General features: G+C 41.7%; 1 protein-coding gene across 1 annotated transcript; it reads left to right on the forward strand.

The window, feature by feature from the left end:
- The first annotated feature begins 1,109 nt into the window (after window positions 1-1,109).
- Window positions 1,110-17,012, forward strand: VCPIP1 (valosin containing protein interacting protein 1). Its single transcript, XM_063451346.1, has 3 exons — window positions 1,110-3,929; window positions 12,137-12,223; window positions 13,657-17,012. Exons 1-3 carry the CDS (start codon window positions 1,283-1,285, stop codon window positions 14,487-14,489), a joined length of 3,567 nt encoding a protein of 1,188 aa, XP_063307416.1. The 5' UTR covers window positions 1,110-1,282; the 3' UTR covers window positions 14,490-17,012.
- Window positions 17,013-17,404: the final 392 nt, after the last annotated feature.

A 17,404-nucleotide genomic window follows, 5' to 3' on the forward strand; every position in this document is an offset into this window, starting at 1 on the left:
TACAATCACATTCCCTATAATTTTTAACCCCCCACTATGTTTTCATAGATATGGCTTGATGTTCTATATTCACATACATATAAACATATACAGGTTTATTCATTATTATTATTAGCATTGATATAGCGCCAACATATTATGCTACACTTTACATTAAATAGAGATTTGGGGAATATTGACAAATAGTGTCCAGTTTTAGGCTAAGGGGAACACTATAGCATTAGGAATACAAACGTGTATTTCTTATACTATAATGTTAAGCCACCTACTCCGATTATTGGTCCCCCCTTTTTTAACTTGTTTCACGCGGTACATCGCTCTCTGTGAGGCTGTCTGACGATCTCTGCCAACATGGAAGCATTGGCTGCGGCTAATGTGCATGCAGAGCAAATCGCAGTGCAGCGCCAATCAGCATCTTCTCATAGAAATGCATTATAGTGGCTTATAGGGACGGACTCTTTGCCCCCAAGCCACTACATTAAGCAGCAGTGCTTCTTCTGCCTATAAGGTTAAATGTTTAAATAACAGAACTGAAAACTAGCTGTGATTGAGCCCTCCCTCCCCCCCCCCATTTTTACTGTTTTAGTCTACATTTTGAAATTCTTTTTCCATGAACTGTTTAGTGAATAGACCTCATAGTGATAGTGTTTATTTGGAATACATATGGCAGACAGTGTAGTCATAGTGTGTATTTTTGTGCCTGTGCATAACTGACATTTGGCACACAGCCCCATGTTAATGGATAATCTCCTAGCCTAGGAAATGAGTTATTCCTTATCTTCCCACAATAAACAAAGCACCTGTAGATGACACAGCTTTAATACAGCGGGAAAACAGGAAGCACTCTGAGCCCTGCCCCCCATCCCATGTTGACAGTCAGACAGCCAGCCAGCTAGCCTGCTCCCATGACACTAGCACGCTGCTCCTAGCAGCCATTGGAACGCACGGCCCGCAGCACCACTTCCGCGTGCCACCGCACTGCCCTCTGGGAAAAGTAGTCTTCCGCCCGGCCTCTGCAACATTCCACAAAGCGCTCTGGACTACAAAATCCATTTTACTACGCGCAGGAGGGCGTGGCCTGCAGGGAAAGGGGGCCGTTACGTCTGTCAACGGCTCCAGCAGCGAAGAGGGAGGAGGTGGAGCAGCGGTAGGCGGTGAGAGGGCTCTGAGCTTCCGCATTGGAGACCGGCCGGTGGGGCCGCTGTGTTGTTGTTATTGTTGGTGTTGTGGTGGGCTGCTCCCTGCCTGGCGGAGAATGGGCCAGCGGTGACCGTGTCCAGCCATGTCTCAGCCCCCACAGTCCCCCTCGCAGGTCCAGCAGCAGCAGAGGAGGAGGGATCGCCGCATCTTCTCCGGGACATGTCCGGACCCCAAGTGCCGGGCCCGGCTCTTCTTCCCGGCCCAGGGCTCGGCCAGCATCGAGTGCACGGACTGCGGGCAGCGGCACGAGCAGAGGCAGCTGCTGGAGGTGGAGGAAGTGACTGAGCCGGATGTGGTGCTGCACAACCTGCTGAGGAACGCCCTGCTCGGGGTGGCTGGGCCTCCCAGGAGGAACACTGACATGGTGAAAGTCATGGGGCTGTCCAACTACCACTGCAAGCTGCTCTCCCCCATCCTGGCACGGTATGGCATGGACAAGCAGACTGGCAAGGCCAAGCTCCTGAGGGACATGAACCAGGGGGATGTGTTTGACTGCTCCTTGCTGGGCGACCGGGCCTTCCTCATTGAACCCGAGCACGTAGACACGGTGGGCTACGGTAAAGACCGCTCAGGTAGCCTACTGTATCTGCACGACACTCTGGAGGACATCAAAAGGGCCAACAGTAACCAGGAGTGCTTCATCCCGGTCCACGTTGATGGCGATGGCCACTGTCTGGTCCATGCCGTGTCACGGGCGCTGGTAGGCAGGGAGCTGTTTTGGCACGCACTGCGGGAGAACCTGAAGAAGCATTTGAAAGATAACTTAGACCGATACAAAGCTCTTTTTCATGACTTCATTGATGCCGCCGAATGGGAAGACATCATTAATGAGTGCGACCCGTTATTTGTTCCTCCTGAAGGTGTCCCCCATGGACTGCGAAACATTCACATTTTCGGCCTGGCTAATGTCCTTCACCGCCCCATTATACTTCTAGATTCTCTAAGCGGAATGAGGAGTTCTGGTGACTATTCTGCTACGTTCCTTCCTGGCCTCATACCAGTGGAGAATTGTAAGGGCAAAGAAGGACAACTGAATAAGCCAATATGCATCGCATGGAGCAGCTCCGGGCGCAACCACTATATTCCTTTGGTTGGCATAAAAGGCATCTCTTTGCCAAAGCTGCCCTTAAAATTGCTCCCAAAAGCATGGGGGGTGCCGCAAGACTTAATAAGGGAGTATATAAAGTTAGAAGAGGATGGAAGTTGTGTGATTGGCGGGGACAGGAGTTTGCAGGATAAATATTTACTCAGACTGGTTGCTGCAATGGAAGAGGTTTTCATGAACATGCATGGCATTCACCCCAGTTTAGTAGCCGACGTACATCAATACTTTTACAGAAGAACGGGAGTTATTGGAATCCAGCCTGAAGAAGTGACCACTGCAGCGAAAAAGGCGGTTCTCGAGAACCGACTTTTTAAGTGTCTTATCTGTGGCGCCTTGTCAGAACTTCTTGTCCCCCCAGAGTGGTTGACCCAGGGTGGGAAATTGTATAACCTTGCAAAGACCACTCATGGACAACTGAAGCCTGATAAAAACTATAGTTTTCCCCTTAACAATATAGTCTGTTCCTATGATATTACAAATGACATATTGGTGCCCGACTATAACTTGAGTAATTTGACTAGTTGTAATTGGTGCCGTGGAAATTCTGTGCGTAGAGTCAGAAGTGATGCCTCAATTGTATATATAGATGGAGACAGAACAAATACCAGGTCACTTGGTGGAAAATGTGGTTGTGGATTCAAACATTACTGGGATGGTAAAGAATATGACAACTTGCCTGAAGCCTTTCCTATTACTCTTGAGTGGGGTGGAAGAGTAGTGAGGGAGACTGTGTACTGGTTCCAATATGAAAGTGATGTGACTCTCAATAGCAATGTGTATGACGTTGCAATGAAACTTGTCACAAAGCATTTTCCTGGGGAATTTGGCAGTGAAATTCTTGTACAGAAAGTGGTTAACACAATATTACACCAGACTGCCAAAAAGAACCCTGGTGAGTATACACCAGTATCTATTGATGGAGCTCATGTACAAAGAATAGAGGATATGCAGATGGAAAAGGAGCCAGAATCCCAGCTGCCCACCAAAATCATCTTAACTGGTCAGAAAGCAAAGACTTTGCACAAAGAGGAACTAAATATGAGCAAAGCAGAAAGGAAACTTCAGCAAAATATTTCTGACCAAGCCATCATAATGCAAAAACGCAAAACTGAAAAAATGAAACAAGAACAGAAAGGACAAGCAAGGACATCATCCCCTGGAAGTGTCAGAGACAGTTCATCATCAGGCCCGTCAACACCCACTAAAACACCTTACTCCCCAACATCATCCAAAGAAAAGAAAATTCGGATAACAACCAATGATGGTAGACAGGCAATGCTCACATTAAAATCCTCAACCACCTTCTCTGAACTGCAGGAAAGTATAGCCAAAGAGTTGGATATCCTTCCCCAATTGCAATGCATACGTTATGGATTCCCACCAAAAGAACTTTTACCACCCAAAGATGGAATGGAAAATGAGCCAGTTCCTTTACAACATGGTGACCGGGTCACAGTAGAGATTTTGAAGGCCAAGGACAAAGCTGTTCTTCACACTTCACCTCACTCTGTCCATAATGTGAAAGCCGAGGACCCAGCAGTGTCTGCTAAATCAGTGTCTAGGGAACTTCAAGAGCAGATTGACAAAGAAATGTATTCTTTATGTTTGCTGGCAACTTTAATGGGTAAGGGAAAACAATTCATTTTATTCAGGGGGGCACGCTTTAATTTAACATTCAATTTCATCTGTGTTTTGGCATTCGCTATATTGTTTTTTCCCTTTTCCTTCAAGCCTTTCACATCTTTGTGCGTCCATATGCGATCTATATATGGAGGATATATCCTTCACTCCATACAAGTTGGGTCAATTTGTTTATGTTCTATATTAGATTCAGTAAAGTATGAATTATCATGAATTCAAAATGAATTTAACATTTTAGGCCAAAATAGTTAAATGTGAACATTCTCTTTATATGAAGTTATTTATGTTTTCAGTTCAACAATATTGGACTAAAAGTAGAAATGGGACAGTTTTCACTTTAGAACTGTTTTTTCCATCTTCATAAATGGAGCACTCCTTAGTTACATTGATAATGTGGAAGAGGCGGCGAGTGATTAGCTAACTCCAAAGTATTCTCATCCAGTTACCGCTATCCCGGCAGGACATTATTGATAATGTGAAAATCATAATGCGTTGGCAATGTACCAGAGGAATGGAAAACCCCCAATTTGTTATTCGAGTTAAATATTAGAGATTCCGGTTTCTGATTTATGTTGTTTTTTCCTCCTCATTGGTGTTCGTCATGCTAAGATTTTGTAATTTGGCTAAAGTTAATATTGCGATATGGAGTCAAGGTTTATAACTGCAGGTAATGATCAGAGTATAAAAATTAACTAGTTGATAAAATATTTGTCTGTTCTGTCCTTGAAACTATGCTTGCGTGCAACATGCAACCCAATAACACAAAAATCTCTACTGTGCTGGAGGCGTAAATAGCACTTTGAAGACTAATGCATTGTAGGTCCTACTTAATCAAATAATGTCTTGCTAAGAGGTGGAAAGTTTAAAGTCCTTGTATCAGCAGCTATCTGCATTTTCTGTTTCAAAGTGAAATGCCGAATAATGTTTATACCGCTAGAGTGTTTTCTCAGTGCTGTAGTTATTCATAATTCAGTTTGTTGGATTGTTTGGCATCAAATTGCAAATGTTCTTAGTTTTTGCCTTTGGAGCAATGCAAGTGCATATCTCATTAGAATTTTCAGTTTCGACTCTTCGTTGTTAGATACACAGTACCTCTGCACTATAAAGGAGAACTCCACGTTGACTTGTCAGCTGAAGTGTCAGAGTCTAGCTGTCAGTGGAGATATTATTGTGGCTGACCTTTGGCACACTAAATAGGAAATAAAGTTTTCGTCAGCTGCTTCTCATTGCTAGAAAGAAGGTTTCCTCCTTCTGGATATAATGTATAATGAACTTAAAACCCTGCTTGGTTTCTAAAATTGCAAATCTGACTTGTAGTTTTACATAATTTTCACTAAGCTGGTTTTATTCTTTAAATAAACGTTTGTTGTGCTGCTAATTGAGGGCCATATTTATCAGTGTTACTAAGGATGCTTATGGGAAATCTGAACAATTGTGACTCAGAAGACACATTGCTGTCATGCAGGATTCTTTTAAATAATCAAGTGTGTATTAGCCACATTACATATCAACTTTTCTTCGCATCTAGCCTGGCTGTGAAAGAGTGCATGTGCGTGTTTATTTTTAATTAACTTTTTTTAGAATTTAAAGGGTTAAAGGTGCAGTTAATTATTCTAAATCACTACATGCCTTTTTATGGTGTTAAAAGGACACTGTAGTCACCTGAACAACTACAGCTTAATGTATTTGTTCAGGTGAGATCTATAGCTCCCTGCAGGCGATCTAATGTAAACACTGTATTTTCAGAGAAAATACAGTGTTTACGTTGATAGGAATACCTCCAGTGGCCGTCACTCAGACGGCCACCAGAGGGACTTCCTATCATGTAGGGCCCTAAAAAGGCCCTGTACACGTCAGACGTATTAAGATACGTCTGACGTGTGCAGGAGAGAGAAGGCACTGTGTGCGCGCCTTCTCTCTCCAGCCTGTCAGCAGAGGAGAGGGGGCGTGCAAAGACCGTGAGCTGAGCTGTCAGTCAGCTCGCGGCCGCGCACACCGCGCGCATGAGTGCTAGTGCGCTCAGGACTTCAGAGGGCGGCATGAATGCCGCCCTCTGAAGTACGTGCGCATGTGCGGCGAAGCCGCACTTTCGCACAAGGTAGCAATGACGCTTCCAAATGGAATCGTCTGATTGCTCCCTGCTCGTGCCCGCCTATTTCGGAATTTTGACGAAATAGGGGGCGCGGCTTCACGAGGCTCCCAGCGCTGGAACCAGGTGAGTAAAATACTCTGCCTGGAGAGTCCCTTTAAGCTGTTGTCCGGTCCTTGTCGAACCATTTCTGGGAGCCACCTGCTAGAATTGCCATGCAAATACACTCAGTCTATAAAAGCCAGAATATGGATGAATTTAAAGGGACACTATAGTCACCAAAACCACTTTATGAAGCAGTTTTGATGTATAGATCATGGCTCTGAAGTTTCACTGCTGACTAAGCAGGGTGTAGCTAAAATGTTTAACTAATCCTGAACCTCTGAGTTCAGTGGAAGAGCTGTACATGTGAACAGCCAATGCAAATAGCGGTAATACTGTATGTCTGTACAGAAGCATAGAACAAAACATACTGAGCTTCCGTATGGCTTACACTACCTTTTCATACTGTCCCATCTCCAGTCCAGATCCATCACAGTTTAATTTCTCTGAATATTAGGAGGTATGCTGGAGCGCCATTCTAGAAATCTGCTGGAGGGTAATCTATGCTATTGCTTGTGTCGTGCTAGCTATTGTGAAGGTTGCATTTCAGTAAACTCGTGGTGCCAGAGATCGAAAATGAACAACCAGTTAGCTATGTTTACGGTTTACCTTGATGTTATAGGGTAGAGTCAGGTCTGTTAGTGTTCACATTATGCTGCATTGAATTCACTTCAGTTTGCTGTGCTGATGGGACAGATGTCAGTAATATAAGTTCCAACACTTTCGGTCTATCAGATTGACAATCTGATGTATATTTGCAATGGATTCTGCCACCGCATTGCTGGACTTTTCAGCAGTTCTAGATTAACGCAAATACATTTATCTTCTTCCATAGCAACAATTAGAATGTAATGAAATTGTTTCATGAAGAAAGAAGAGACTTGATATAGCGCAAAGACATTCATTTAATATCTTATTCGAAATATAGCTTTAGCACTGATCATTTAACGTAATTCAATTTTTTTCCCTCCTGTTGTTTACATTCTGCTAGCAAATGTATAGTTTATGCACAAAGGGTATATCTGCTATAATGTAGAGGTTGTGGATTCAGTAGACCATGGCCTATGCAATTGCTTGGCTCCCTATTGTTTTCACATTAAGTCAGTGGATGCCCTATGACTAGTAGTAAGGAGTTTGTGAAATTATTTTTAATCTATCATTGGTAGGCAAGGACATCAATGTAAATAAGTCAACTAGCTGCATCAAATGAGCAATCCAAGCTAAAGTTTACTGAAGGCATTTAGGAACCCGTGATCGTGAGTGGAACTTGTTTAATGGATTATCCAAGTGGATCTTGTGCAGATACCTGTGGTGTGATAGTACACCAGTGACACCACTACTTGCTAGGAACTCAAGATGGCCTGGATCCACAAGATGCAGTTGGTAAAAATGGAGAGCTCTAAGTATTTCCCTTTTCTTCCACTTGACACCAGCATGAAAGTGACCATGTCACATTTAGTGTTCTTTGGAAAAATTATATTATTTAAAAAATTCCGCAGCGCTTTTCAGTGGGTGAACAAACAAACATGTAGTTGTAACCAGACAAGTTGGACACACAGGAACAAAGGGGTTGAGGGCCCTGGTCAATGAGCTTACATGCTAGAGGGAGTGGGGTAAAATGACACAAAAGGTAAGGATAGTATTAGACTAATGACCGTTGCAAGAGAGGAATAAGACGGGTGCTATTAACCGTTTAATTGATACGCTTTTATGAAGAAGTGGGTTTTTAATGATTTTTTTTGAAGGAGTGGAGACTGGGTGAGCATCTAACGGAGGAGGGAAGGGAGTTCCACAGGAACGCTGCGGCCCTCAAAGTCTTGAAGGCGAGCATCAGAGGTGGGAGTACGGACAGAAGAGACGCAAGTCTTCAGCAGAGCATAAGGGCCTAGACGGGACATACTTGTGTATTAGGGAGGATAGATAGGGGAGGAGCAACATTATGTAGAGATTTGAAAGCAAGAACCAGAATTTTAAATTGAGCCCTATATCTTACATGAAACCAATGTAGGGACTGACAGAAGGGTGAGGCGTGGGAGGTGCGGGCGGACAGGAAGATGAGTCTCGCTGCCGCATTCATTATGTACTGTAATGGTGCAGGTTGGGAGCACGTAAGAGACCACTGAAAAGCAGATTACAGTAGTTAAGGCGAGAAAGGACAGTGGAATGGACCATATGTAAATAGCCATCAAGTAATAGATGTCCTTTTTGTTACGCTTGACTAGTATGCTATAGTTCCATTAGGCGTCTCCTTAATACATTGGTCTTTAATTCATCACGCAAGATCTTTGATACAAGAGTACCTAATGTTTTTTTTAGAAATAGGGATCAACCAATATAATTTTTCCAGAGTCGATACTGTTAATCGGTCGCCGATCAACAGTATCGACTCTAAAAAAAAATGAATTGCTGATTTTCTGCACATTTAAAATTGTGTTTTTTTTATTTGTTTGTTTGTTTTTTTAAGTAACTCAATTGCTACACAAATCTGAAATTAACTAAACATACTGACAGAAATCACACTCCTCTCAGTCTCAGGCCACTACATGCTGGGATCAGTGAGATCCCAGCATTTTTTTTTAAAAGGGACACTATAGTCACCCAGATCACTTTAGCTCAATTAACTGGTCTGGGTGCCAGGTCCCCCAGGTTTTAACCCTTCAGATGTAAACATAGCAGTTTCAGAGAAACTGCTATGTTTACATTGCAGGGTTAATCCAACCTCTAGTGGCTGTCTTCCTGACAGCCGCTAGAGGTGCTTCTATGACGCTGGATGCGAAATTTGTCCATTGAGCAATGCTTTCCTATGGACTGTTTGAATGCGCGTGCGGCACTTGCCGTGCACGCGCATTCGGCTCCACTTGGGAACTGATGGTGGGGGAAGAGAGGTCACCAGCGCTGAGGGACCCCGGCGCTGGATTAAAGTAAGTAGCTGAAGGGGGACCCTGAGGGAGGGGGGAGGTCCTAAGGATGCTATAGTGTCAGGAAAACAAGTTTGTTTTCCTGACACTATAGTGATCCTTTAATTTATTATGGGCATTTATAAAGCACCAACATATTACGCAGTGTAGTGTACAGTGCTGTTACTGGTAGGATTGTGCTGTCAGCAATCACACTCTTATCACCCTCAGTCAGCCAGCCCAGTACATTACAGTAGATTATTCACTGTCTCACCTCTCTGCCATCAGCTGAGCTCTGCATGTGGGGACTCACAGAAAGTGGTGACATGAGGTCACAATGTGGCACTTCATTGGCTGGAGGCTAGAGTTTCCGGGTGCAGAAGACTGAGCGTGGTGACTGGGAGAAGTTACCGGTAATATTGTTTTTTTTTTTGAATTCTTTATTTTTGTTGTGCAGGGTGTTACATGGTAGCGACATACGCCACATCAGCGTGTTAAGAGATGTACTGGAGTTTGACAGTGGCATGAGGAATTGCACATTTTTTGTATTTTTAAGCATAGCTAAACGGTGAACTTAGCAATAGTAAAATAAAGTAAAGTAGGACGGTCAACGTTTAACAGTTCTAGATCCCGGTAATATTGTTAAATGACAATTATCGGTTAAATGCTGAATATCTTCTCTGATAATATGAGGATCTCATAATCGGCCTATCCCCATTTACAATGAAGAAAAACAAATCTCTTAAAATAAAGTCAAGACACTTTTTCTTTACATTTTTTTTTAATTAGTCCACATTGCCAAATGTTGGAGCAGCCTAATTGTATTTGTTTATCTCTTGGCACATGGCAGCTTAAGACCTGCTGTCATGCTATGATTTCAAGTTGTTTACCCATTTTGTCTGATGATGAGCTGTATTCAGGGAAGAGGCTGCAGCAAATGCTTTTAGTAGTTTTTATTTTCTCTTCCTTTTTTTTTTTGGTTTTTTTTTGTCTTTTGTGAAAGCCTGCAAATGTTTCATTATTTATACAATCTGTAATGGTAAATTAATTAAATCTTATGGATTTTCAGAAGCAATACATTGAATTCTGCCATATTTTTGTTTATTTTGTAACCGCTTGTTTGTAAGAAGAAATGCTGGCATGTCCAAAAGTCTGTAGAATTATCTGAAAATGTTTCTCTGTGTGTGTGTGTTAGAATATATTGTACTAATGCCCATTCTAGTTTTAAATCCAAAGCAATCTTTAAAGGACCACTCTAGGCACCCAGACCACTTCAGCTTAATGAAGTGGTCTGGGTGCCAGGTCCAGCTAGGGTTAACTAATTGTTTTATAAACATAGCAGTTTCAGAGAAACTGCTATGTTTATCAATTAGTTAAGCCTTCCCCTATTTCCTCTAGTGGCTGTCTCACTGACAGCCGCTAGAGGCGCTTGCGTGATTCTCACTGTGAAAATCACAGTGAGAGCACGCAAGCGTCCATAGGAAAGCATTATGAATGCTTTCCTATGTGACCGGCTGAATGCGCGCGCAGCTCTTGCCGCGCGTGCGCATTCAGCCGACGGGGAGGAACGGAGGAGGAGGAGAGCTCCCCGCCCAGCGCTGGAAAAAGGTAAGTTTTTACCCCTTTCCCCTTTCCAGAGCCGGGCGGGAGGGGGTCCCTGAGGGTGGGGGCACCCTCAGGGCACTCTAGTGCCAGGAAAACGAGTATGCTTTCCTGGCACTAGAGTGGTCCTTTAAGTGTTTCCTCTACTGAATTGATGTGTTGGGGTGTTTTTTCTATTGGTAGTGGAAAGCTAATATTTGTCACTCTGCTATACACTACGTTTCCCTTGATGCTCCTTCATGAGAAACAAATCCCACTGGGTGTTTTTCTGGCTGGCTCTTGATATTGTTATTTTATGTGACAATCTCTCAGTGCATATAGCTTGAGCCACAATCTACAACACAATGTCGTACCCCCAGTCTACGAGTTTGAAACACCTGGCATGTAATAGCAACTGCACTGAAATGTAACAGATTTGGCCTACGTTCTCTACACTTGTCACACTGCAAATGTTGAAGTCTGCTTTGTAAAATAAAATAAAACATTTATAAAATGACATGTTAAACAAAAGCATTTTAAAATCTCATAACCACGTGTATAAATAATCTTATTACATTTAGTAGTGTGTCCTACCAACACAGTGGACTTCTCTTATAATATATCTCTTTGCTACTTTGTTTCCACTATGGGGGTTGGAGAGGGTTAAATATTTATGTACCCCACTTTTATATTTTAGAAATTTTACATTGTGCTGTATAGAGTATTGGGTGCTTGAATCAATATATATTTTTTTTGGTGTGAATTTTAAAGCGACACTTAAATAATTTGTTTAGTCAGTTTCCTGATTTTTGTCTTAAAATAGACTTGGTGTTACTCCGAGTATCATAACCACTACAGCCTGCTTTAATACCGGGAGTACCCTGGACCTCTTTTCCTGTAATGGGGCAATCCGTTTTGTAACAGTTTGCCCTGTTACCTGGGCACTTGCCTGGCATGAAAGTTCCTCCATTGCCCTTTTACATGCATATAACTTCTACAGAGCTGAAGAAGCAGAAAACCAATACCGCAAACCATTCCTTGGCTTAAAGCGTTAGCTGACCGCTCTGACAATGAACGTAACTCTGTGGATAGGATGCATAGAGTTTATATTAGCAAGCGGTAGCTCTTGTTCCTTTATACCTAATGACACTGCCTGCGGCTAAATTACACCTGGGGCATAGTGAAACACTGCGCATACAGACTCCAGGCACCATGACCACTTCAGATCACTGAAGTGGTCATAGTGCTTGAAGTAACCCTTTAACTTCCTTACACTGGCATTGCCAATGTTGCATAAATATAATTGCTGTGCCTGAAATAAGTAAGACTCCAGTATACAGTTCAGAAATGGATTAAAGTTGATGCATAGGTTTTAAAAGGTGTTTATATTTTTGTTTTGGTATATATCACCCACCTAATTATTGCTGCTGCACAAACTGTATTTTCCTTAAAAATAAAACCCAAAACCTGTTTTTAAGATGCATAACAAAAATGCTTTAAATCTTTCTTTTTTTCTTTCAGGTGAAGATGTATGGACCTATGTGAAGGGGCTTCCTCATTTATTCCACCAAGGAGGCGTATTTTATAATATAATGAAGAAAAATATGGGTAAAGTGAAAAAAAAAAAATGCCTTTTTTTTTAATACACTTTTAATTATTTGTTAAAATGAAAGAAAAAGTTTTTGAAAATGATGGCATAAAATATCTTGTATCTCTTGTAAGGGCATTTTACCATTAATCGATTTATGTCTGATTTATTTATCATTAATTTTGCTGAAAAAAATGAAAAGTTTTTCTGCTTCATTACAGCATAACCCTGGCCTCTTATCCATGCCCCCTATTTTCAGAATTTAAAATTCCTTATTGGATCGACTCTACTTAGCCAATGAGAGAGTGTGAGCTGACATCACTCCAGCCCATAGCCAGTCACTATTATGATTTGTCCCCTTTACTTTTAGCACGGTTGTTAAAGTAGTAATAGCAGAGTCAAGTAAACAGCTCAGCTCACACTGGTTGTATTGACTGAGCCACTGCTTCCCAAGCAAGATGTTTTGTGAAAATGGGAGGCGTGCCTAAGAAAGAGTTATGCTACAGAAAATATCAAATGTGTATGTATGTGCAAGGATATTCCACACATCATAACCAATTCAGCTGGTTATGAAGCATGGAGTTACCCTTTAAACATTATTAGCCCTTCTACTAGGGCTTTTACAGCTTATACAGATTTTTACTTGTACGTAATATGTTTCACAAAATGTAAGTTAAGTAGGAACATATGCTTTAGTAAGAGTGTACTTTCTGAAGTCCAGAGATTCCACAAATATATTTACTAAACTTAGAATTTTAGAAAATCGACCAGGGAATTACCGGTTTTAGATCACAATATGCAGAGTTTAGCTATTTTGGGCCTCAAACGTGAAATTCCGTTGTCCGTTTTCCACAGTTATGTTTTCTGAATATACCCCCAAGTATACCCCCAAGGCTTTCGGTATTCTCCCTAGGTTAGATGGTTGGAAAGAGTTCTAAAAATAAGCTGACCTGCTATGTTCGTAAGAGGTTGACCTAAAGCAAATGCCACAAGAAAAAACTGTGCCCTCTGCACGAACAAAGAACTCTTATACCACTTAGGAAAGCTCCAATAATCTGTGTTCTGTTTGAGGTGTTTTTAATAACTTTAACGTTTCTGTACTGTTATCAGCCATATTTCACTTATTTTTCTTATTCACACCCATTTTCTTTTACTTATCTCCTTATCTCTCATCCGTCTCTACTGCAAGTTTTCTGGCAACATCATATTTGTCTTATACATTTAATTTATTTTTTCCTTAATTTACTTTGTGCGCTTTACTACTGTCCTGTATTTGCTTTCTTTCATTAAAATGATTTTCATTTTGCTTCATGTTGTCCTTGCTAAATGCTTCTCTTATTGTGTTACATTCTTTGGCCATGATCCTTACAGCTTTTCCTATTATATTTTGTGTATTGCTAGAACTGCAATTCACACAAACACATTACCAATTCTTTATTTTATCTTTCCTTAGGAATAGTTGATGGAAAACATTGCACGTTTCCTCACCTTCCTGGCAAAACATTTGTCTACAATGCAGCAGAAGATAGGCTCGATCTCTGTGTGGATGCTGCAGGTCATTTTCCAATAGGCCCTGAGGTTGAAGATTTGGTAAAAGAGGCATTGAGCCAAGTCCGCTCGGAAGCCGCTTCCAGAAGCAGGGAGTCTAGTCCCTCACATGGTTTGATGAAGCTAGGCAGTGGTGGAGTAGTGAAAAAGAAATCTGAGCAGCATCACAATGTGACAGCCTTTCAAGGAAAAGGACACTCGCTGGGAACAGCTTCTAGTAGCCCGGATCATAATCAGAGACCAAAAGATGCAACAAAGCACTGCGCAACATCCGATTTCAATAGCACTTTAACCTATTCAGACACTTCATTGCCCTCCACAGCCAGTGACGGTGAACTTATCAGAGTAGCTCCTGGAATGGTAACCATGAGAGATAGTCGGCAACTTGATCCCAATTTAGTTGAAGCCCAGAGGAAGAAATTGCAGGAAATGGTTTCTTCCATTCAGGCTTCAATGGATAAGCACTTACGGGATCAAAATGCTGAGCAATCAGTTGGGACTGATACTTCTCCAAAAAAGGGAGAATGGCCCCCTGCAAAGCCTTTGAGCAGTCAGACAGATACATGTACGGACACGACTGTTGGTTCTGGTACACAAGATAGTTATGTTGCTAGTTCTGTGGAAAACATGTTATCTGTGAGGCCTAAAATCCAACCAGGAATTTCTGCAGAGTCTTCAGAAGAAATGGACAGCCAAGATATAGAAATGACCAACATAGCGGAGCCTATGGATCATTGATTAGTACAAGCTTCCGTGTAAAGCAGAATACATAAATATATTCTAATATGTTGTATGTTGGCTGGCCCACAGTGTGATATAGTCCTATACAGAAATCTTGTATGTTTAAAAGAATATTAAACTCCTTTTCGCTGCATGAAAATGTGTGTAATTGAGGGTGGTGGTGAAAAGCTGTCAAGGTTGTTCTAGCTTGAAATAGACTCGGAAATAATTTGTAAATGTAATGTGAAGGTCTGTGTTCATGCATATGGAGAAACACGTTGCCTCTTTCAGTGCTGAAGGAGCATTTAGTAACATGCATTGCTTGGCCACTTTACACCCAATACATAGTCTGACAAACTAATCAATAATAAATGTGCTGCTCTGCATTCTGTTCAAATTAAAGACATTCATCACAACAGAGCAGGTTCTGAGATTATCAATCAGCTCATGGCTTCAGTATCTAGTTAGATTTTGAAATCCTAACATGGATTATTCAGTGGAAAATACTAACCAATATCTCATTTTACTCTGCTTGAGGTTTAATAATTCGTTCGGCGAGAGGTTGAACTTTCCCATGTAGTTTTTAAATTGTGTGGATTTGTTGATGCTTCAGTGGATTCGCTTTAAAATGAGATGTCTGTAGCATGGTGGTGGACATTTTTAAGCTCCTATAAACACCATAACCATTACAGCCTGCAGTCGTGGTTCTAGTTCAGGGACCTGGTGCTCTTCCTGGGTAAGTAGACAAACCATGATAAATAGTTTGATAATATACCTGGGGTCTGCTTGGTGCTAGTCACAGCATTTTCTGGAGCCTAATGTTCCATCAACTTCACTGAGCTTAGCCCTGTCTAGCCTGGCCAGCTCATTGACTCAGATCATTAGCTGAGTTCTCTCAGGCAATGAACTAAGCCCTGCACCACTAGGATTAACTCAATGCAAGGAGATCCTGCCAACAGATTAGGAGCTGAGCAGACCCCAGGTAAGTTGTCAAACGGTTTGACTACTTACATTGGAAGAGTGCCAGGGCACTCCTACTTTACCTGGCTTAGTTCAGAAAGAGTTTTTCCAACTGTCTGGTTCAGGAAGTAGTGGTGGGGAGCGGCACTCAGCAGACCCCAGATAAGAAGTCAGATTATTCTGAAACAGTTTGACTATATACAAAGTGGGAAGGGGGCTCCAGAGCCCTCTTGGCATCATAACCTATACAGTGTGCTGTAATGGTGCTTGGAGTGTTCCTTTAATGATGTTAATAAATCTTAATCTTTTCCACGGAAAGAGACTATTTTTGGGCCCTCTATCACACACTCACAGGGTTAAGGTAAACCAAAATTATTTGAAATTAATCATTGGTGAGACACTGTTGTGGACATTAGCTTGCCATGTGTATTTAGAGCACTTTAGAAATATTACATATCTATCTTCTTATTGCCACAGGGTGGGTTACAGCTCAGCCTGAAACCACTAGTGTAAAAAAAAAAAAAAAAACAGGCATTTTGTGCAAACCGTTTCCCCAAACGGATCTATGTATTCATACTCTGTCCTTTTAAACATTTTCCATTCACCGCTATGCTGTAAGTTTAGCAAAAAAATGTGAACTGTTTAAAATATTCATAATTAAATACTTGTGGATACTGGCCTGAAAACAGGTCAGACTTTAAGAAAATGTGCCCTGTTTTTGGTCTTCAATAAAGTGATCATTAGAAAATATTTCTATTTTAAATTGGTCCTTGTCATGCGAATGGATGTTGATCACATCCATCACATTTTTTCTCATCAGCCATGATTTTTAAACTGATTATTTTGGTGAGCGATAATACACAAACACGCAAATTACAGAGCTTGTAAAGCACAATTCTAGATCCCCGAAGTACTAGCTGGCTTCCTAAGGTGTACTTGATGTGCATGGTTGCTCTACATCTAGGAAATTAAATTATTTAAAACATGCATCCCTAACTTTAAATAACAAAAAGGACAATAGTGTTGTGGTGGCTGGGTTGCTTTTTATTGCCATGCTTTACCCCACTAAAACCTAGGCCCAATGTAGGGACTGAGAGATATATTTAGAAACAAATCCATTTCTTGTCAAGTTTAATATAGAATTATTTAGATCTATAGACAAGGCAGTTTGATAGAGCAGTTCCTTTAATGTCATTTCTAGTTTTCTTTAACCCCTTAAGGACACATGACATGTGTGACATGTCATGATTCCCTTTTATTCCAGAAGTTTGGTCCTTAAGGGGTTAATGTGCATTGTAGCTGTAGCTAAATATATTTACTACGATCTACAAGATTATGACGATACAGTATAAATAAGACTGGGAAAATCAAAAGAAGTAATGAAGTTGTAATACTTTGACTGTACAGCATTGTCACTACCTACTATTCAAACCTTGGCTAGTGTCATAGGACTTGAAATGTTAAATTCTGGCACACATCAATAGAGAGAGATGTTTAAAGGACCACTCTAGTGCCAGGAAAACATACTTGTTTTCCTGGCACTAGAGTGCCCTGAGGGTGCCCCCACCCTCAGGGACCCACTCCCGCCGGGCTGTGGGGGAAGGAAGGGGTTAAACTTACCTTTTTCTCCAGCGCCGGGCGGGGAGCTTTCCTCCTCTTCCTCTTCTTCCTCGCGACGTCATCGGCTGAATGCGCATGCGCGGCAGGAGCCGCGCTCGCATTCAGCCGGTCGCATAGGAAAGCATTCATAATGCTTTCCTATGGACGCTTGCGTGCTCTCACTGTGATTTTCACAGTGAGAAGCACGCAAGCGCCTCTAGCGGCTGTCAAAGAGACAGCCACTAGAGGGTCTGGAGGCTGGCTTAACCCTCAGTATAAACATAGCAGTTTCTCTAAAACTGCTATGTTTATAAAAAAAAGGGTAAAAGCTAGCTGGACCTGGCACCCAGACCACTTCATTAAGCTGAAGTGGT

Source organism: Pelobates fuscus, chromosome 4 (genome assembly GCF_036172605.1).
Source record: "Pelobates fuscus isolate aPelFus1 chromosome 4, aPelFus1.pri, whole genome shotgun sequence".
Lineage (NCBI taxonomy): Eukaryota > Metazoa > Chordata > Amphibia > Anura > Pelobatidae > Pelobates > Pelobates fuscus.